This window comes from Ranitomeya imitator, chromosome 8 (assembly GCF_032444005.1).
Source record: "Ranitomeya imitator isolate aRanImi1 chromosome 8, aRanImi1.pri, whole genome shotgun sequence".
In the NCBI taxonomy this organism is placed as follows: Eukaryota; Metazoa; Chordata; class Amphibia; order Anura; family Dendrobatidae; genus Ranitomeya; species Ranitomeya imitator.
In genome coordinates, this window is record NC_091289.1 from 189916309 (window position 1) to 189939833 (window position 23525).

The window sequence follows — 23525 nt, forward strand, 5'->3', positions numbered from 1 at the left end:
TTAATATTCTAGGATGCAACACTCTGTGAACAGTCGGCTTCTTTAGCAATGACCTATTGTGGCTTCCCCTCCTTGTGGAGTGTGTCAGTGATGCCTTCTGGAAATCTGTCATGTCAGCAGTCTTCCCCATGATTGTGGAGCTACTGAAACAGACTAAGGGACCTTTATAAACGCACAGGTGTTTGCAGGTGTTTTTTGTTAATTATTCTAATTTACTGAGATAATGACTTTTGAGTTTTCATTAGCTGTAAGCCATAATCATCAACATTAACCGAAATACACTTGGAATAGATCACTCGATTTGTAATGACGCTATATAATATACGAGATTCACTTTTTGTAATGAAGAACTGAAATAAATTTACTTTTCGATGATGTTCTAATTTTGTATGTTTTTCTCTGAAAAGGTGAAGAGCTGCACCGCTCCAGTTGATTGACAGGTCTCTCCCTTTGTACGGTATGTCCACACATTGGAGAGATTTGTCACTCACCTGTAGAGGCCGGGGGCACCGCCAGACTAGTCTCATCTCTCCCTATAGCCCCTTGTCTGCTCTGCAAACACGGGAACCTTTCAGAGTAAAGCATGTCTGGCTGTAATCATGGAGCCTCTTGTTTGGGATGCATGAATCGACTGACAGGTTCCCTTTAAATTGGAGGCATATTAGGAAGCCGCTTTCTACGGTTACTTACATACTAACGCTTAAATCCCAGATTTCCACTCGATTCTCGTTCACTGCCCCGAATACTAGCGGGGAACTCGGAGACCACATGATGTCATGGACGGCGTTGGTTGTGGCAGAAAACGTTAGGATGGGCTGTAAGATATCTTGACGCCATAAGTGTATGCACCAGTCGGCCGAACAACTCAGGAAGACGTCTGGGCAGAACGGAGACCATGCCAGCTTATACACCGGACCCTGCAATACGACAGCTAGTGAATTTAACACAACCAGAAGGAAGAAAACGCTAAATTTGTTACTTTACTGTGTTCATCCCCTTTAAATTTTATAAAATTAATGTAATTAATAAAATCTCTTGCTCCGGTGGACCAGACACATTTGTGTATTATAGGTACAGCCTAGATTTAAATTGGCACCATGCACTACTTAATTTCCCCTGCGGAGGCGCTGCAGGGTAAGTGGACACTTGTTGCAGGTTACAGTTGATGTGTAATCTGCGATCTTAGCAGCGAGATGCCACTTGTGATTGGCTAAAAATGGATTTCTACAGGCAACAACCCTTTAATACTTAATGATGCATATATTTGTCTTTTCCATTCAGGGTGTTGACTCTGTAAATCTCTAAATACGTAGATCTGACGCCAGTCCACATCTCTACTGCCACATCTTCCTATAGACACGGACTGCCTCACATGCCCACAGACATGGTTATATTACTCATCACATATACAGACGGACGTCACGTAGGCCCAGGAGGTGAATCACCAGCAGCTCTCAGCTTCAAGAAAGTCATATTTAAATTAAATCATCTTCTTCAGCGCCAGTAAATCTATTAAATGTACTTTATTAAGATGAAGAAAATCAGATTATCCAGGAACACGGCTCGGCTTTTCCCATAATTGTATCAGAGAAATCAACCGTGATATTTTAATAAAACAGCTGCACCGAGATTTAACAGAAACCATTCGGCCTGTCTCCTAACCTTAAAGGGGTCCATTTTGGGTTTTTTTTGACTATCCCTTTAGTTAAGATCCCTGAAAATAAAGCTGATCACAGGGAGTGAGGCCATCAGCGATCAGCTGTAATCTGCTGGAGAAACAGATTCCTGAACACTGATGTTTCAGTCACTACAGTCACAGTTGGTACAGTTCAGTAGAATTATTGGCTCCTTTAGTATTTGCACCTTATACTCCATATGTTTTCTGCCACTATTAAGTTGTTCTTCTTTCTTTAAGTCTCTTTTTTTTAACTTCCTCCCCAACTTTGCTTATCCATATGTCTTAAGGCAGATTCATGAAATGGGACTTTTATCAGACATCACATTTTTATGCAGCATCTTGCTTCAGTCCTCCCCTCTCCCCTTCCCTTGGAATAAAGTATCTGGAGAAGATTTTACTTTGGAACATTTTCACAACTTTTTAGAGGATTTACAATTTTTGGTGTTAAAAAAAAAAATGTAAAAACTAGTTAAAAAGAAAAAAAGAGCATTTTTTTAAAATGTCGCGGAAAATTGATAAACCGCACACGTCCCTTTTATTTCTAGACGCCTATGATACTGAAGTGGGCTGCTGACTGCCTTAGGCCGGTTTAACACGTCAGTGGCTCCGGTACGTGAGGTGACAGTTTCCTCACGTACCGGAGCCACTGACACACGTAGACACATTCAAATCAATGCATCTGTGCAGATGTTATTGATTTTTTGCGGACCGTGTCTCCGTGTGCCAAACACGGAGACATGTCAGTGTTCGTGGGAGCGCACGTGTTACACGGACCCATTAAAGTCAATGGGTCCGTGTAAAACACGTACCGCAAACGGATGCTGTCCGTGTGCCGTGCAGGAGACAGCACTACTGTAAGCGCTGTCCCCCCCACTGGTGCTGAAGCCGCGATTCATATCTTCTCTGCAGCAGCGTTTGCTGCCAAGAAAATCATTGCTATTGGCAGCACAGAGTAAACATAGGCCGATAGGATGGATCTGCGAGCGGACAGAACACTCGTATTAGTGATCGTTCTGTCCCCATCACTGCCTGTGTATAGACACGCTGGTAAATGAGATGCGAATGACCTGTGTTGTCGATCAATATTTGTTAATGGTCCATTTACAGGCTGAAATCTGCACCTCTAAATGCATCATTAGTGGAGAAAGACAGGTGACATCCGTACTGGAAGCTGTAATGGCCACGAGTAAAGTATACATAGAAAATAACAGAAGTGTGGAAAAGTTACTACAGATACAAGTTCAAGAGCAGAATTGCAACTTATCCAAGGTACAAGGGACCTGGGATCTTACCTTATGTGCTCGGTACGTATCCAGGAACTGCTCATTGTATGAACAGGAGCACTTGTGTATGTGTCCTTCTTCTGTCCCGGCAAGATAGACGTTAGAGTCCTGGAAAAGACAAAAATGTGTTAAGGGTTTACAGAAGGATTTCAAAATCTGTGCACAAGAAAAAGTTACCTAGAAGAAGTGATGAAGGCAAAGATTGAATTTATAGTACATGCATATAAACATATATTCAGCACAGGCTGTTACCGTTGGAAGAAAGTCGAAGCACATCCCGGGAGCCTGCCGGGAGATAAAAGCTTCTTTCTTTTCTTTTTCTCCGGTTGACTTCTTCAATTTGTCTTTTCCTGTGCGCTTTAACCTCATTAGATCTGCCGTAAAGACAAACTGAACTGAATGAAAAACACATCACACAACACCAAAATCACTATATAATGATAGGGGTAACAGGTGAGAAATTCAAGCCGTCCATACATAGCAGAGCGAGGCTGGCCAAAAATGATGATAGCAGGACAGACAATTTAGTGTATGGGGGGCCTCCTGACTCCCTGATAAGTGATGATGATGGCAGAAGAAAGAAGGATCAGACATTTTAAATTTCCACTCCTTATATGTATAGTGACTGCATCAGCAGAATAATGAGTGCAGCTCTGGAGTATAATACAGGATGTAACTCAGGATCAGTAATGTAATGTGTGTACACAGTGACTGCACCAGCAGAATAGTGAGTGCAGCTCTGGGGTATAATACAGGATGTAACTCAGGATCAGTAATGTGATGTATATACACAGTGACTGCACCAGCAGAATAGTGAGTTCAGCTCTGGACTATAATACAGGATGTAACTCAGGATCAGTAATGTAATGTGTGCACACAGTGACTGCACCAGCAGAATAGTGAGTGCAGCTCTGGGGTATAATACAGGATGTAACTCAGGATCAGTAATGTGATGTATATACACAGTGACTGCACCAGCAGAATAGTGAGTTCAGCTCTGGACTATAATACAGGATGTAACTCAGGATCAGTAATGTAATGTGTGTACACAGTGACTGCACCAGCAGAATAGTGAGTGCAGCTCTGGGGTATAATACAGGATGTAACTCAGGATCAGTAATGTGATGTATATACACAGTGACTGCACCAGCAGAATAGTGAGTTCAGCTCTGGACTATAATACAGGATGTAACTCAGGATCAGTAATGTGATGTATGTACACAGTGACTGCACCAGCAGAATAGTGAGTGCAGCTCTGGAGTATAATACAGGATGTAACTCAGGATCAGTAATGTAATGTATGTACACAGTGACTGCACCAGCAGAATAGTGAGTGCAGCTCTGGAGTATAATACAAGATGTAACTCAGGATCAGTAATGTAATGTATGTACATAGTGACTGCATCAGCAGAATAGTGAGTGCAGCTCTGGGGTATAATACAGGATGTAACTCATGATCAGTAATGTAATGTATGTACACAGTGACTGCACCAGCAGAATAGTGAGTGCAGCTCTAGAGTATAATACAGGATGTAACTCAGGATCAGTAATGTAATGTATGTACATAGTGACTGCATCAGCAGAATAGTGAGTGCAGCCCTGGGGTATAATACAGGATGTAACTCAGGATCAGTAATGTAATGTATGTACATAGTGACTGCACCAGCAGAATAGTGAGTGCAGCCCTGGAGTATAATACAGGATGTAACTCAGGATCAATAATGTATGTACACAGTGAGTGCACCAGCAGAATAGTGAGTGCAGCTCTGGGGTATAATACAGGATGTAACTCAGGATCAGTAATGTAATGTATGTACACAGTGACTGCACCAGCAGAATAGTGAGTGCAGCTCTGGAGTATAATACAGGATGTAACTCAGGGTCAGTAATGTAATATATGTACACAGTGACTGCACCAGAAGAATAGTGAGTGCAGCTCTGGGGTATAATACAGGATGTAACTCAGGATCAGTAATGTAATGTATGTACACAGTGACTGCACCAGCAGAATAGCGAGTGCAGCTCTGGGGTATAATACAGGATGTAACTCAGGATCAATAATGTATGTACACAGCGACTGCACCATCAGACTAGTGAGTGCAGCCCTGGAGTATAATACAGGATGTAACTCAGGATCAATAATGTAATGTATGTACACAGTGAGTGCACCAGCAGAATAGTGAGTGCAGCTCTGGAGTATAATACAGGATGTAACTCAGTATCAGTAATGTAATATATGTACACAGTGACTGCATCAGCAGAATAGTGAGTGCAGCTCTGGAGTATAATACAGGATGTAACTCAGGATCAGTAATGTAATGTATGTACACAGTGACTGCATCAGCAGAATAGTGAATGCAGCTCTGGAGTATAATACAGGATGTAACTCAGGATCAGTAATGTAATGTATGTACACAGTGACTGCATCAGCAGAATAGTGAGTGCAGCTCTGGGGTATAATACAGGATGTAACTCAGGATCAGTAATGTAATGTATGTACACAGTGACCGCACCAGCAGAATAGTGAGTGCAGCTCTGGAGATACAGTAAAGACCAAAAGTTTGGACACACCTTCTCATTTAAATATTTTTCTGTATTTCCATGACTATGAAAATTGTAAATTCACACTGAAGGCATCAAAACTATGAATTAACACATGTGGAATTATATACTTAAACAACTGAAAATATGTCTAATATTCTAGGTTCTTCAAAGTAGCCACCTATTGCTTTGATGACTGCTTTGCACACTGTTGGCATTCTCTTAATGAGCTTCAAGAGGTAGTCACTGGGAATGGTTTTCACTTCACAGGTGTGCCTCGTCAGGTTTAATAAGTGGGATTGCTTGCCTTATAAATGGGGTTGAGCAGAAGTTTGGTGGATACACAGCTGATAGTCCTACTGAATAGACTGTTAGAATTTGTGTAACGGCAAGAAAAAAGCAGCTAAGTAAAGAAAAACGAGTGGCCATCATTACTTTAAGAAATGAAAGTCAGTCAGTCCGAAAAATTGGGAAAACTTTGAAAGTGTCCCCAAGTGCACTTGCAAAAACCATCAAGCGCTACAAAGAAACTGGCTCACATGAGGACCGCCCGAGGAAAGGAAGACCAAGAGTCACCTCTGCTTCTGAGGATAAGTTTATCCGAGTCACCAGCCTCAGAAATCGCAGGGTAACAGCAGCTCAGATTAGAGACCAGGTCAATGCCACACAGGGTTCTAGCAGCAGACACATCTCTACAACAACTGTTAAGAGGAGACTTTGTGCAGCAGGCCTTCATGGTAAAATAGCTGCTAGGAAACCACTGCTGAGGACAGGCAACAAGCAGAAGAGACTTGTTTGGGCTAAAGAACACAAGGAATGGAAATCAGACCAGTGGAAATCTGTGCTTTGGTCTGATGAGTCCAAATTTGAGATTTTTGGTTCCTACCACCGTGTCTTTGTGCGACGCAGAAAAGGTGAACGGATGGACTCTACATGCCTGGTTCCTACCGTGAAGCATGGAGGAGGTGGTGTGATGGTGTGGGGGGCTTTACTGGTGACACTGTTGGGGATTTATTCAAAATTGAAGGCATACTGAACCAGCATGGCTACCACAGCATCTTGCAGCGGCATGCTATTCCATCCGATTTGCGTTTAGTTGGACCATCATTTATTTTTCAACAGGACAATGACCCCAAACACACCTCCAGGCTGTGCAAGGGCTACAAGGGCTATTTGACCAAGAAGGAGACTGATGGGTGCTGCGCCAGATGACCTGGTCTCCACAGTCACCAGACCTGAACCCAGTCGAGATGGTTTGGGGTGAGCTGGACCGCAGAGTGAAGGCAAAAGGGCCAACAAGTGCTCAGCATCTCTGGGAACTCCTTCAAGATTGTTGGAAGTCCATTCCCGATGACTACCTCTTGAAGCTCATCAAGAGAATGCCAAGAGTGTGCAAAGCAGTCATCAAAGCAAAAGGTGGCTACTTTGAAGAACCTAGAATATAAGACATAATTTCAGTTGTTTCACACTTTTCTGTTAAGTATATAATTCCACATGTGATAATTCATAGTTTTGATGCCTTCAGTGTAAATTTACAATTTTCATAGTCATGAAAATACAGAAAAATCTTTAAATGAGAAAGGTGTGTCCAAACTTTTGGTCTGTACTGTACTTGCAAAATCTTCTGAATAGTATGTTACACCCCAATACTGATGAATGATGGCATTTGTTCCACTTTGGGTTTTGGTCATGATGGTGCTCAGCATTGGTTTGGGCAGGTGCCACATCCCATCCTTAATGTTTGCTGCCCTCATGTCTCACAACCTTGACTACTCACCACTACAGTCCAGTCCTTTCCTGATGTGCCATCTTGTTATTCTGCCATCGGCACAAATGGACACCAGAATCTCCCCTTTATCATCCCCCAGGCCACTGTCTTGTTCGATCCACTTCACCTGCCAGACTGGACACGTGTGCTTGTGGAGATTGTCGCTAACAAAACATAAGAAAATTTTTTACTTACTCCTAATCCTAGAATCTAATTGAATCTGAGCCGTGGATTTTCTGCTGGTCTAAGGCCGGGTTCACATTAGCGTTTCTGTTTGCAGCGTATGATCTGCATGGGTAATGCGTACATATCTTCATATCTTTAACATTTTGTACGCAGGGACATGCTTTTGCATGCGTTCACATGAGGATGCGTACGCATGCATCGTTTTGCGGTTTCCGGCGAACGCACCATGTTGCCTTTTTTTGAGGCGTCAAATATTGCACAATCATGTGCACACTGATGATTGCATCAAAAATCGCATTACTGTCTATGGAAACGCATTGGTACGCAAGGACATGCGTACGCATGCGTTCGATACGCATGCGTACTTTAGGCTTCACATGTCCAGGAAATGTCACCAACTCCACCATGCGCATAAAAAAAGCAAATGCATACCTAAACGCATGCACACAGCGTTTTTTTTTTTTTTTGCGTCATGCGTAAGATGATGCGAAGACGTAAGCATGCGTTTTGGCATGCGTTTGCGAATGCAGATGATACGCTGCGCACAGAAACGCTAATGTAAACCTAGCCTAAAATCTCCCAAAAAGTCCAACTGCATGTGAAAACATGAGTGGGGTAGGGTGGGACCGTGAAAGTCAGAAGCTCTGTATGTATAAAAATCCTGAATATAAAAGGGGTATTCCCATCTCCAAGATCCTATCCCAATACGTAGTAGGTGTAATAATGATAATAATATTAGCAAACATCTCCAATTAGAAATGTAGTCTAGTTCTTCTGATTCGCTATGTCGCTTACCCCCTGTGCAGGGCATTGCTGTAGCTTAGGTATCCATGGTTACGACCACTAAACAACTAATTAACTGTCACTATACAAGTACTGTAGTTATAACCATTGATATCTAAGCTACTGTAATGCCGTGCATGGGGGTAAGCGACCTAGCGAATCAGAAGAACTATACTACATTTCTAATTGGAGATGTTTGCTAATATTATTATCATTATTACACCTACTACGTATTGGGATAGGATCTTGGAGATGGGAATACCCCTTTAAGTTACTGTCATCTGGGGAATCTAATTGCTCCACGTTGTCTCCCCAGAGGAAATAATGAAGCTGCAAACAACGTCATGTGCGGTTCCCATTAAAGGGGTTTTCCTCTTTATAAAAAAAAAATATCCAAATGCTCTTACATATATAAAATAAAACACAAAGCAGATACTCACCCTCCCCAGGTCCAATGCTGGGCTCTCCGCCACTGCTTTGGTGTATTGCCTGCAGCAGTGACATCATGACTCTAGCGCAAATGAGTGCTGCAGCCAATCATTGCGCTCTGCAGCTGGTGCTATCTACAGTGATTGGCTGCAGTGGTGATGTGCGCTGTAGCTGTGATTTCACTGCTGAAGTCAATATACAGAGACCAGAGCAGTGGAGGAAAGCCAGCGATGGATCCAGGGAGGGTGAGAACTGTCCAGGGAGGGTAAGAAGGATTATACTGGGGACACGATTTGTATCACACGGTGTCATACTATTCCACACATACCTGCTGTCTAGCACCGGGACATTTTCCTTGCTTTGCACATTAAATATTGCCACTGTGCCATTATACATCCCGACTGCCAGAAGGTTGGGAGACAATGCAGAGAAGTCCAGCGCTGTCACTCCACTTTCACACTTGTAAATCCTCTCTGGCCACTGAAAAAAAAAAAAAAAAAACCCAAAGCATCATGAATGCACATTTACAATTACACCCTCATGTTGCAGTATTACTCCAAAACCATGTACTTGTACCATTGTGGCTGTAGCTAAATCGCAGGTCACAAGCAAGTGGTATGATGTGCGCGACTTGTGGTCTGCCACCAACATACAATAGTTGCATTTTTGCGTCATGTTCACGGACCATGGACAATGTCGTGTAGCCCTGGCCTAAGGCTTGTGCACATTTGTGTTTGAGGATCCATCGTCAATATTAAAATAATTGCGCAGCATGTAAGATGTTGCCCAGGAGTAGCGCTGTAATAGGTGCTAAATGTAGCTGCTTTACAAGAAGCTGGATAGCGGGAGGGTTTAGCACAATGTGAGGCAGTGAGGGGAATTATATGCGAAGGACGGTATGTATCCCCCAGGATGCACATAGAAGTGTATTGAAGCCGCTGAAGTGCATTGCAGTCACAGGCTTAGCTGTGGTTGCAGTGCAGAATAAAAGTACGCTAAGTTTGGTCTTGGACAAGCTATTTGCCCAAGGCAGATTTAAGAAAACCCGGCATGGGCTTTTACTTTTGGAGTGAACTACAGGATGGTAGTGGGGTGGTTCACTCTCGACAGCCGGGTCTTCTAAATGGCCCATGGCCACAGATCTAATTTAAAAACCCTGCAGAAAAGGTTGGGTATGTCAGTATTGGTTTGCAATCTGCAGAGCAGGTGGCTCTGCAACATCCGGCTGAAGTGTGCAGTCAACACAGAGCCAAAGGAAGCGAACGCCTGGCGCCCCCTCAGAATGATACGGTGGTGCAGTCGCCCACTGAAGCATGTCTCGGATACGGACTGTCTGGACGCCCCGGCTGCGATCCGGAGGATACCGTTTGCTTTTCATTTGTTAGTTTTGGACATTAAAGACATTTTGCTTTGAACTTTACTGGGTCACTGCCTCTTTACCGTATGGTGTGAACACCGCCGCACTACAATACATAAATTTAACGTATTGCGTGGCAACCAATTCGTGATTAAGCCCTAGTTTTTGCCCACAAAAATTATTTCTTACAGTTGTGTTCTTAAGTGACCAGCAACACGCCAATCCTCCTTTCTGCTCTTTAAAGCCATACTGTCCGTAGCCGACGGCTAGAAGATCCTATGAGAGGAAAGAGGCCCATTAATTGTAGACGCTATAGCATGATTGATCAGAATTCGCTCTCCGTCCAAGTCTCGTCACACTTACTGAGTTCTTCTTGTTCCATGCAGTGCTGCTCACGTTGTGTCCTTTAGTCACCTCACAAACAAAAGACCACAATCTATCTAAACTGGGGGACGTGACGTTGGGTATGACTTCTGTATCGTCAGCAGCTTCTGGATCTGTACAGTAAGAGATTTTAGAAGGAAAAGTGTTAGAAATGTGAAAAACTGAATTTTGAAGAATCTTTGCCTAACAAATAATTGCAGCAAAATCCTTCACAAGAACAGTCACAAGAACACTGACTGACTGCAGCGGTCACCTGGATGTGTGATATGTTACTGCTGCAGCAGAGGAAATGCACTGGGGACATCGGAATTGCAGTGCAGGAGATAGAGGATTTTACAGGTAGTATGAGATATTTTTCATTAGCTATTTGCACAGAGGTAGTATATGCAGAGTATTTTCTGAATAATTTTCATGAAATCTTATCAAAGTGCTGCAGATAAAATCTGCAGCATAAATTGACTTTGGCTGTAGATGATAGCGGATTAAATAATAACATCTAATCATTATTTAAAGAATGCCCGATCGGTTTGTAAAGCAGAGCTCCAGACACAGGTGCTATAATCGAGAGGTCACCTATAAGGACGGGCAGCTGTCGATAGGCCGCAAGCTTCCCCTGGAATATGTTTTCTACCACAACCCTCTCCATGATGAAAAGGTCTTGCTGGAACTTCTCTGATTGTAGGATTTCTTTCCCGTCTGGCACCGATTCATACGGAATATGCATCACCGATAATCGGTCCAGATCGGTGCCCGTGCTGGAGAAGAAGTCTGAAATGACAAGAGTAAGGCCGGCGTCACACACAGCGTAAAACAATACGGTCCGTATATTACGGCCGTAATACGCTGAAAAGTCCCCCAAAAAATGGTCCGTTGCTCCTCCGTAGGCAGGCTGTGTCAGCGTTTTTTGCGCATGGCATCCTCCGTATGTAATCCGTATGGCATCCGTACTGCGTGGTTTTCTCGCAGGCTTGCAAAACCAACATACCGCTATAGAAGTGATCCATGTGTCCCAAAAAGAAAAGAATATATATATATATATATATATATATATATATATATATATATATGTCAGTAGACACATATATGTATATATATTAATACTTATTCCAGCGCTATACAGCTTGAAAGCCGGTAATTCAATTACCGGCTTTTTCTTTCTCCTTCATAAAACCCGACATGATTTGAGACATGGTTTACATACAGTAAACCATGTCTTCTCTCCATTTTTTTTGCAGATTCCACACTACTAATGTCAGTAGTGTGTATCTGCAAAATTTGGCCGTTCTAGCTCTTAAAATAAAGGGTTAACTTGCGGAAAAAATTGGCGTGGGCTCCCGCGCAATTTTCTCCGCCAGAGTAGTAAAGCCAGTGACTGAGGGCAGATATTAATAGCCTGGAGAGGGTCCACGGTTATTGGCCCCCCCCTGGCTAAAAATATCTGCCCCCAGCCACCCCAGAACAGGCACATCTGGAAGATGCGCCTATTCTGGCACTTGGCCACTCTCTTCCCATTCCCGTGTAGCGGTGGGATATGGGGTAATTAAGGGTTAATGCCACCTTGCTATTGTAAGGTGACATTAAGCCTAATTAATAATGGGGAGGCGTCAATTATGACACCTATCCATTATTAATCCAATTGTAGTGAAGGGTTAAATAAAACACAAACACATTCTTTAAAATTATTTTAATGAAATAAAAACAATGGTTGTTGTAGTATTTTATTCAACGCCCAATCCAGTCACTGAAGACCCTCGTTCTGTGAGTAAAGAAACATAATAAACCAACAATATACTTACCCTCCGCAGATCTGTAACGTCCAACGATGTAAATCCTTCTGAAGGGGTTAAAACATTTTGCAGCAAGGAGCTGTGCTAATGCAGGCTGCTCCTCGCTGCAAAACCCCAGGGAATGAGGCTAAAAATAGATCAATGATCTATATTTAGCATCATTTGCGGTGAGGCGCCCTCTGCTGGCTGTTCATAGATCGTGGGAAATTACCTAGAAAGCCAGGGAGCCAGGGAGCTTTCTAGGTAATTTCCCACGATCTATGAACAGCCAGCAGAGGGCGCCTCACCGCAAATGATGCTAAATATAGATCATTGATCTATTTTTAGCCTCATTCCCTGGGGTTTTGCAGCGAGGAGCAGCCTGCATTAGCACAGCTCCTTGCTGCAAAATGTTTTAACCCCTTCAGAAGGATTTACATCGTTGGACGTTACAGATCTGCGGAGGGTAAGTATATTGTTGGTTTATTATGTTTCTTTACTCACAGAACGAGGGTCTTCAGTGACTGGATTGGGCGTTGAATAAAATACTACAACAACCATTGTTTTTATTTCATTAAAATAATTTTAAAGAATGTGTTTGTGTTTTATTTAACCCTTCACTACAATTGGATTAATAATGGATAGGTGTCATAATTGACGCCTCTCCATTATTAATTAGGCTTAATGTCACCTTACAATAGCAAGGTGGCATTAACCCTTCATTACCCCATATCCCACCGCTACACGGGAATGGGAAGAGAGTGGCCAAGTGCCAGAATAGGCGCATCTTCCAGATGTGCCTTTTCTGGGGTGGCTGGGGGCAGATATTTTTAGCCAGGGGGGGCCAATAACCGTGGACCCTCTCCAGGCTATTAATATCTGCCCTCAGTCACTGGCTTTACTACTCTGGCGGAGAAAATTGCGCGGGAGCCCACGCCAATTTTTTCCGCAAGTTAACCCTTTATTTTAAGAGCTAGAACGGCCAAATTTTGCAGATACACACTACTGACATTAGTAGTGTGGAATCTGCAAAAAAAATGGAGAGAAGACATGGTTTACTGTATGTAAACCATGTCTCAAATCATGTCGGGTTTTATGAAGGAGAAAGAAAAAGCCGGTAATTGAATTACCGGCTTTCAAGCTGTCTAGCGCTGGAATAAGTATTAATATATATACATATATGTGTCTCACTGACATATATATATATATACCTATTCTATGTGTACACATTTATTATATCTATTGGACTGGAAGCTGTCAGTGTGATTTTACTGTACACCGCACTGAATTACCGGCTTTTCTCTCTAACAGCGCTGCGTATTTCTCGCAAGTCACACTGCTTGTCCGTGTGTAATCCGTATTTTTCACGCTTCCATAGACTTTCAATGGCGTATTTCTTGCGCAGTACGGTGACAAACGCAGCATGCTGCGATTTTGTACGGCCGTAGAAAGCCGTATAATACTGATCAGTAAAATACGGCAAATAGGAGCAGGGGCATAGAGAATAATTGTGCCGTATTTTTTGCGAGTTTTACGGACGTAGATTCTGCGCTCTTACGTCCGTAAAACTCGCATGTGTGACGGCGGCCTAAAAGTAGATGGAACACAGATCGCTGACATCAAGAGACATAAAGGGATGTGATGCGACATTTCCCCCCCCAAAATACGTGCATGGAATAGAAGCCACTGAATCAATCTGTTAGTCCATAGTGCACACAATGTCTTTTAAACTCAGGTGAACCCGACGAGGTTTTCAATTAAGAGATTTTTTTCCCCTGAAATGTATTTTGTGTCATCTTTACAGTTATTTCCTAAACGTTAATTTGATAGTCTGGGCTACTGAGCTTTTTTTTTTTTTAGAGTCTTCCTGTTTTTTTTTTACTGTAGTTTTCTGGTCGTTTTTTTCACTCCATTGAATAATGAAGACACCACTTGCGTTTTTTTTAAGCAAAAAAGATGGCAAAATGTTAAAAAAAAAATCGTATGGTTGTCTTCTGAGCTTTACTATTGACATGTATTGTAAAGAACAAAGCATCTTCCGAGTGGAAAACGCCCCGGAGATTAGACATCACTTCCTTAAATCACTTGGCTGTTTCAGAAACCTGGAGTGGATAAAAGATGTTCAAAACCATGCACATGTACAGAGCGAGGCTTTGCTATATATGTTTATTCTTTTGAATGTTTTTGATAGGTTTTTTTAAGTGGTAGCCATGTCAGAATCCCCTTGGGGGATGTGCACACACAAATTTTCAATGAGTACTTTGGTGCTGCAGAAAACAAAAAAAATAATAAAAAAAAAGCTTAAAAACTCTTATTCTTTTCTATTGTAAAACTATTTTGCTCTTTATATGTTCAGTCATTTGAGCAGCTTTTTTTTTCCTGCCTCAGATTATCAAAAAACGTTTGGTTGAAAAAAAATAAAGTTATAGTTACCTCCTCTATCTACTGAGGCCACGGATGTTGTTTTCCTGCTTGTGGTGGACCTGCTGCTGGCCACGCTCTCTGATCTACTGGTGGTCTCTACGACGGACACTACCACCGGAGGGGTCTCCTCAAAGTTATATGAATCATACAAATCCCAAACTGAAGCCATGATACCTACACAGATGAAAACAGACAATACATGAGGAATCCTTCCGATTTCCAGTCAGGAGAAAGGGACATTGAGGGGTAGTTCATTTATCTGAGGCTCATAAAAAAGTGCACAAATATACGGTCATTTGCAGCACCCGTCCAAGAGGAGAAGGCCCCCAACAAACCTTTCCTCATCCCTCTGGACCACAAAGCCAGCGCTAGGGTCAGGGGTAGGCAACCTCCCCTTGCTGAAGATTAGGAACAGACCCTTTCACTCCCAGATTCCACCCGTATTGCCATCCCTGTGTCCACCAAGAGCCTCAGTGTAAGGGCTCATATTCACTTGCGCGAAACTCAGATGAGTCTCGCATGTTAATACCTGGCGCTGCTGCCGGCACTCAGATCGGAGCGTGCGGCCGCATAGGAATACATGCAGCCGCACGCTCCGCTCCTGAGTATCGGGTGCAGTGCCGGGTATTAACATGAGAGACTCATCCGAGTATGAGCCCTTAGACACCTGTCCCGGCAATCCCTGGCTCCTGCTCCTTCACCTTGGTCCTCTGCCCTCTGCTGTGCTCCACATCAGGTTTTGGGCCTTGAGGACTGGAGTTAGGGAAACACTGCCCTAAACCTATTTAGGGCCCAATTAGACACACACCTATGTTTTGGGATTGAGATTATAGCCCTATGCTCAGTGTGCTCGACTATCTGTGCGTATTAGTTTTGCTTTCATCCTTGGTGGGTTCCACTTCATCCATCATGCTGCTCCTGAAATACCTGTGCGCCAAGTCCTCACTGCATCAACACCTGGGGTCTGTGTATCCACCTGGACCTAAGCCTTAGAGGATCCATTTCACCTGGTGAGTCTAACACTCAGTCTAGTCCTGAGGTTAAAAGAGGTGCAGAACAACTGAGCCGAGTACCCTCGAGTCTCAGCCCTGCACAGGAAATATCAATCTAAAAATGATCTTAGATTAATTGGTGATTGAGCATATCCTAATAAAAACTCACCGGCATCCTCCAGGAGAATCGGTTCACACTGAACCTCTTTACTCTTCGGTGCCCCATTAATCGTTTGCATCATCCTCTCGACGTAGCGATCGTTTCCGGCTCTGTTCTTGCAGAGATCTGCATATGTCTGATTCCGTAAGCTTTATGGAAAATTAATGCAATGTTATGTTCAACTATCAGACAGAATTCAATGAGATAAGTCGCCATGGTGCAACATTATGGTTTCTTGCATGTGGTCATACTTGATAGATTCTGCTTGAGGGTCATCGCTGGAGATCACAGCTGCCGGAATGTCCAGCAGCCATATTGTGTCAGTCTCGGTCAGGTATATATTGATTGGTTTATCTAGATCCTCTTCCCTTGGCGGTTCTTGTACTCCATCTTGCTTTAAGTGGAAATCTTTGGAATAGAAGTTTACTCATATTAGACATTGACTGGAGGGGGGTTAACTTTACAATATTCCCACCAACCCAATTCGCCCGCCTGCTACGTGTAAATTCTCCATTAATGTCTATGAAGATGAAAAGGGAAAGCAGCTATCAAACCCCACTGGGGGTTATCTTGGAGAGTAATAAAAAACCCTTTAAGTACAGATATCCAATTTTGCTTGATAGACCCAATAAAACAATACCAGGTAAGCTGAGCCCAACATCACGCTTGAAACTTGGCTCTTCTATATCCTCTGAAATAGATTCTGTCTCTTGGCTTGATCTTGACATACTACTCCCTCCAAATGTAGACCTGTAAGAAAGCGAATCCATAGTTATAATATTTCTGCTCTTAGAAGAACAATAAAGTATAAATGTACTGTATGTTATATCAAAGCACCATCGCATAAAGTGCCCGACTGCACCTCTACCTCAGCAATGAAAAAAAACAGAGGGAAGGTAGGGGTGGAGAGGAGGGGGATGCAGCTGCAGTATTTCAATTTGTCCCATTGAAGAAAAATTTCACTAGTGTAGTTTAAAGTCGGGTTCCTATTTTACAAAGTCGCAGCATAACACTAGAATTCACCATCACTTTATGAGAGATGTGACCCCCAATGACCCTAAATATCATGGGACTGCTTTCTCGGCACAGCGTCGCTCCTGGACAAGTGGATGCGCAGGGAACTGCAGTTTAATTACATACCATAAGGCCATACAGTGGGTGACCTGTGAAGGTGAAAACAGTGAACCACGTAATGATGCGTGTGCGGTTACAGACAAAAGTATTTATTATTCACTCCTCAATATTGAAATTGCAACACCAAGAAGAAAAAGTCGTAGAATTATGGAAATATCAGGATGGAGACATTACCGATTTGGAAATGATTAAAAAATGGAAACAAAATGTTCAAAACATCTGGATTTCTTCAATCTGGAGTATGAGCACCACGTGCAGAAATCCCGGCAGTCATTGAGGTTAATGGTCGTCTGAGGAAGGTTCTGCTGCTGAATGCACTTGGGCAAATCATCAAGATCCTCTTCTGGCAGCTCCTGTGTAACTGGTGAAATCACCAATCAATGACGTCACACATGTGTTTCATGAGAGAGAAGTCCGGAAACACTGCAATCATGGTGCCACGTTTAGGCGACGTGGGCTGCTCACAGGAGCACGAGCAACATGTGGTCTGGTGTTGAGAAACGACTCCTGGGACACTTTGGAGAAATGGCCACACCACTTATTCTACCATTGATCCATTTTGTATAAGCCAGATGTACGGCTGTACGTGTCCACTGACCTCGTGCCACCACTCTCAGGGGCTATCAAGGTGCAGAGCAAGATGGCAATGGTGGCTAAAATGAAGGTCTGCCCTCTGAAGCAAGTCCTGCTTTTGTGATGGATGCAATGATAGCTGGAGATTGGTCTGGAGACGATGAGGGCAACATCTTAAAGAGGTCTTCACAGGGGAGCATCACACAATAAGGTAGAAGATCCCTCTAGTCTTTATATCCACTGAGGCTGTAAGTGCCGGGATTTCTGCACGTGGTTCATACTTCACAGTTAATAAATCCAGATGTTTTGAAAAATTAATTTCCATTTTTTTCATTATTTGTAGATCAGTAACGTCTTCATCCTAAAATTTCCAAAATTCCCCATCTTTTCCTTCTTGGTGTGTCTATTTCAATGTTGAGGAGTGTAGTTCAATCACCTTGAAAATGGCCCGATGAAGCTGGCTGTAAGCCCGGTTTGCTGCAAGGACAGGGTTGAAAAGAAGTCGGATGCAGTTATGGTGGAGGTATCCGGCGGGGTGAATATTTTTGCCTGTTTTGAAGATGCAGCTCCTGGCTCTGCTTGAAACAATGCACAAGGGGTGACATCATTTCCTTCTTCATCAATCACCTGAGGGTATAAAAAAAATCAAGTGTTTCACTTTGCTTGCACTCCAGTTCCCATCCTGAGACTTAGGACCCCTTATGATAATATTCGGTTTCTAACTGGTGAAAGTTTTGATATTAGAACTCTTTGATCTCAAGGAACAGGAAAGTTAGTACAAGTCACCAAAATCTGCAGATATAGGCCCCGATTCATTATGAAAGTCTTATCGAAGGGAGCCCTTGTGTAAAATGTACCAAATTCATTAGAGGCACATATCTTATTAATGAACATTCTTGTACATAGGAGCAGTATTATAGTAGTTATATTCTTGTACATAGGATCAGTATTATAGTAGTTATATTCTTGTACATAGGATCAGTATTATAGTAGTTATATTCTTGTACATAGGAGCAGTATTATAGTAGTTATATTCTTGTACATAGGAGCAGTAGTATAGTAGTTATATTCTTGTACATAGGAGCAGTATTATAGTAGTTATATTCTTGTACATAGGGGCAGTATTATAGTAGTTATATTCTTGTACATAGGAGCAGTATTATAGTAGTTATATTCTTGTACATAGGAGGCAGTATTATAGTAGTTATATTCTTGTATATAGGGGCAGTATTATAGTAGTTATATTCTTGTACATAGGAGCAGTATTATAGTAGTTATATTCTTGTACATAGGAGCAGTATTATAGTAGTTATATTCTTGTACATAGGGGCAGTATTATACTAGTTATATTCTTGTACATAGGAGCAGTATTATAGTAGTTATATTCTTGTACATAGGAGCAGTATTATAGTAGTTATATTCTTGTACATAGGGGCAGTATTATACTAGTTATATTCTTGTACATAGGAGCAGTATTATAGTAGTTATATTCCTGTACATAGGGGCAGTATTATAGTTGTTATATTCTTGTACATAGGGGCAGTATTATAGTAGTTATATTCTTGTACATAGGGGCAGTATTATACTAGTTATATTCTTGTACATAGGAGCAGTATTATAGTAGTTATATTCTTGTACATAGGAGCAGTATTATAGTAGTTATATTCTTGTACATAGGGGCAGTATTATACTAGTTATATTCTTGTACATAGGAGCAGTATTATAGTAGTTATATTCCTGTACATAGGGGCAGTATTATAGTTGTTATATTCTTGTACATAGGGGCAGTATTATAGTAGTTATATTCTTGTACATAGAGGCAGTATTATATATTATCTTGCTGTGAGCCATCACAAGAAATGTTCGCCAGTTGGGAGCTGGAGTCTGTATCTTTCACAATTTACACCTTTTTTGGTCCAAATTATGATAAATTTGCCGGGCGCTCTTTACCATGACCCGTCGGAACGACTTTGCAAAAATTGTCGGACCTTGAGAGTACAGGCGAAAAACTCCAAAAGTCTTGAGTTGTGTAAAAACACTGCAACATTTCAAGCAGTTTTACTCCAGCGTTCCGGCAAAACTACTTAATGAATCGGCCTAAGCAAAAAGATGTCCAGTGTCCTCATGGTTACTCCGCAGCAGCTGGGCCCGGCCAGTGCAAACTTCCTCAGCAGGCACTCCAATGTCGGCATCCTGGGCGCCTCCTAAGATCACAAAGCCTCAGATGGTAAATACATTGATAGTTTTTTTTTTACCTAGAAATCACAATGCTGGCACCCGACTGCTGACTAAGGAAATTTGCACAACCATAATCCAGCTGCCATGGAATACCAAAGAGGACACCGGACCAGGGTCTTGCAAATTTTTTTCTCAACCTTAGGGGCATGTGCACACAGAATCTATTAGGAGCGAGAGATTTCGTAGATGTTTCAGAAGAACGCTGGAGCTGGTTTCCTGAACTGTCTTCTTTAGCCGTTTTTAGGTTGCTTTTAAAGTATCAACTAGTGTAGAAAGGATTGGTCACTTCTTTCAAACATGATCGAAAGGCGCGTTAATGTTTATTTGTTTATTATTGAGTGCTTTACCAGGCAGGTTACAAATCGTACCCATCAGAAACAGATGCCGAGTTCACATACCCCAATAGCTCCAGATATGCGTCAATTCTCCCTAAAACACGATGGGACTATGACAAACCCTACTCCCGAGATACTTGGACATGAACAGGAATTTTTTTTTATTGCTGCAAAGAGGAATATTTCCATTCACTGACAAGAGGCAGAGATCTTGAAGAAAAATGTATTACTTTACATCACAGTAAACCCTTGCAGAACGTTTCAATAGACAAATATTAATCTTCATTTATAAATCAATCGCGATCAATGTGTCCAACCTCATAAAGAGTTTCCGGTGAGTATTGAATACTTTTCTATGACTTACTGGTATTACTTGCTTCCCGCTTGACACAGAACTTTTATCCATGTTTTTGCTGTCAATGTGGAGGCTGATACTTTTTCTGCTTCCCATACTCCGGTTTCCTTTGCTTTGCGTTACAAAACCTGATACGTTGATAATTTTCTTGACGTGGGATGCCATCTTCGGTCTAAGGAGAAAGAGCATATCTTCATAATAAGCAATGGACAAACCTTACACAACAGCTGAGTATTAGGCCGGGGTCACACACAATGTATAAAAAATCTGTCCGATTTTGTCTGCTGAGAATCGCACAAATGTTCTCCGTATGGTGATCCGTATCTCCTCCGTGTGCAATGCCAGGATGTAGTTTTTTCTCAAAAAGTATCCGTGCGTCATCCATATGTCATCCGTATCATGAGATCTTCTCACACACTTGCAAAATGAGCAAATAATGGCTGAGCCTTTCCTGTCTCCTGCCTAATGCCTGAGAATTGCTCACAAGTCACACTGATGGTCCGTGTGCTGTGCGATTTTTTTCTCGCACCCATAGACTTGCATTGGCGTTTCTCAGCTGAGATACGTGGACAATTGCAGCATGCTAGGACTTTACTCGCAAGTGTAATACGGAAGAGAAAAAAAACGGATGATGGGAGCTGCCCCATAGATTAACATTGGTCCGAGTGCTATGTGATGTTTTATCGCTTGCTATTCGTCCGTATTACGCTGTAGTGTGACCCGGCCTTATAGTAGTTATAGGGTATGTGCACACGTTGCAGATTTTGCTGCGGATTCGCAGCGGTTTTGACGCTGTGGATTCGCAGCTGTTTTCCATGAGTTTACAGTACCATGTAAACCTATGGAAACCAAAATCCGCAGTGCACATGCTGCGGAAAAAAATGCGCGGTAACGCTGCATTGTTTATTCTTTGTGCGGATTCCGCAGCGGTTTACACCTGCTCCATAATCGGAATCCACAGATGTAAAACCGCAGGTAGAATCCGCACAAAAACTGCATAAAATCAGCTGTAAATCTGCAGGTAAAACGCAGTGCTTTTACATAGCGGGCAGTATTATAGTAGTTATATTCTTGTACATAGGGGCAGTATTATAGTAGTTATATTCTTGTACATAGGAGCAGTATTATAGTAGTTATATTCTTGTATATGGGGGCAGTATTATAGTAGTTATATTCTTGTACATAGGGGCAGTATTATAGTAGTTATATTCTTGTACATAGGGGCAGTATTATAGTAGTTATATTCTTGTACATAGGAGCAGTATTATAGTAGTTATATTCTTGTAAATAGGAGCAGTATTATAGTAGTTATATTCTTGTACATAGAAGCAGTATTATAGTAGTTATATTCTTGTAAATAGGAGCAGTTTTATAGTAGTTATATTCTTGTACATAGAGGCAGTATTATAGTAGTTATATTCTTGTACATAGAGGCAGTATTATAGTAGTTATATTCTTGTACATAGAGGCAGTATTATAGTAGTTATATTCTTGTAAATAGGAGCAGTATTATAGTAGTTATATTCTTCTACATAGAGGCAGTATTATAGTAGTTATATTCTTGTACATAGGGGCAGTATTATAGTAGTTATATTCTTGTACATAGGAGCAGTATTATAGTAGTTATATTCTTGTACATAGGGGCAGTATTATAGTAGTTATATTCTTGTACATAGGGGCAGTATTATAGTAGTTATATTCTTGTACATAGGAGCAGTATTATAGTAGTTATATTCTTGTACATAGGGGCAGTATTATAGTAGTTATATTCTTGTACATAGGGGCAGTATTATAGTAGTTATATTCTTGTACATAGGGGCAGTATTATAGTAGTTATATTCTTGTACATAGGAGCAGTATTATAGTAGTTATATTCTTGTAAATAGGAGCAGTATTAGGGTATGTGCACACGTCCGGATTTTTAGCGTTTTTTTTGCAGAATTTCGCTATAAAAACGCTATAATTCCGCATCAAAAACGCTAAAAATATGCATCTTATCATTTAGAATGCATTCCGGATTTTTTGTTCAGATGGATGTGTTTTTTACCGCAAAAAAAACGCATTCCGCAAAAAAAATGGACATGCTCATTCTTTTTGCGGATTTTTTGCGGATTTCTAAGCCAAAATGACTTTCAGGAAAAAAAAAAAAATCCGCAAAAATTCCACGCAAAAAACCGCGATAAATCCGCGCGGAAAAAAAACGCGATTTTCTGCCAGAATTCTCCGGATTTTGTCAGGAAAAAAACCTGACGTGTGCACATACCCTTATAGTAGTTATATTCTTGTACATAGAGGCAGTATTATAGTAGTTATATTCTTGTACATAGGGGCAGTATTATAGTAGTTATATTCTTGTATATAGGAGCAGTATTATAGTAGTTATATTCTTGTACATAGGAGCAGTATTATAGTAGTTCTATTCTTGTACATAGAAGCAGTATTATAGTAGTTATATTCTTGTACATAGGAGCAGTATTATAGTAGTTATATTCTTGTACATAGAAGCAGTATTATAGTAGTTATATTCTTGTACATAGAAGCAGTATTATAGTAGTTATATCCTTGTACATAGGGGACAGTATTATAGTAGTTATATTATTGTACATAGCGGCAGTATTATAGTAGTTACATCCTTGTACATAGGGGCAGTTACATCATCACGTGTTATTGCCGCAATGCATTCTTGGGACCGGAGCGTCGCGAGGAGCATCGCTAAACGCCTGGGCTGGATCCGGGGCCGCCAGAAGGTGAGTATATAACTATTTTTTATTTTAATTCTTTTTTTACAGGAATATGGTGCCCACATTCCTATATACTACGTGGGCTGTGTTATATACTACGTGGGCTGTGTTATTTACTGCATGGGCTGTGTTATATACTGTGTGGCCTGTGTTATATACTACGTCTCTGTGATATATACTACGTGGGCTGTGCTACCTACTACGTGGGCTGTGTTATGTACTACGTGCCTGTGCTATATACTACGTGGCTGTGTTATATACTACATCGCTGTGCTATATTCTACGTGGCTGTGCTATATACTACGTGAGCTGTGTTATATGATACGTGGCTGTGCAATATACTACGTGGCTAGGCAATATACTACGTGGCTGGGCAATATACTATGTGGCCTGTGTTA

The 23525-nt window shown here is 41.6% G+C and overlaps 1 protein-coding gene across 1 annotated transcript in view; it reads right to left on the reverse strand.

Moving 5' to 3' along the window:
• DNAI4 (dynein axonemal intermediate chain 4) overlaps window positions 1–23525 on the reverse strand; it is a 69943-nt gene that overhangs the window by 26491 nt on the left and 19927 nt on the right. The window contains exons 2-15 of the mRNA XM_069738218.1: window positions 20396–20558; window positions 17895–18085; window positions 16392–16501; window positions 16003–16159; window positions 15761–15900; window positions 14609–14773; window positions 10983–11177; window positions 10389–10522; window positions 10215–10301; window positions 8997–9148; window positions 7280–7434; window positions 3214–3335; window positions 2971–3069; window positions 691–917 (exon numbers count right to left, since the gene is read on the reverse strand). Of these exons, the coding sequence (XP_069594319.1) occupies window positions 691–917; window positions 2971–3069; window positions 3214–3335; window positions 7280–7434; window positions 8997–9148; window positions 10215–10301; window positions 10389–10522; window positions 10983–11177; window positions 14609–14773; window positions 15761–15900; window positions 16003–16159; window positions 16392–16501; window positions 17895–18085; window positions 20396–20558 (2097 nt within the window). The remainder of the gene's footprint in view (window positions 1–690; window positions 918–2970; window positions 3070–3213; window positions 3336–7279; window positions 7435–8996; window positions 9149–10214; window positions 10302–10388; window positions 10523–10982; window positions 11178–14608; window positions 14774–15760; window positions 15901–16002; window positions 16160–16391; window positions 16502–17894; window positions 18086–20395; window positions 20559–23525) is intronic.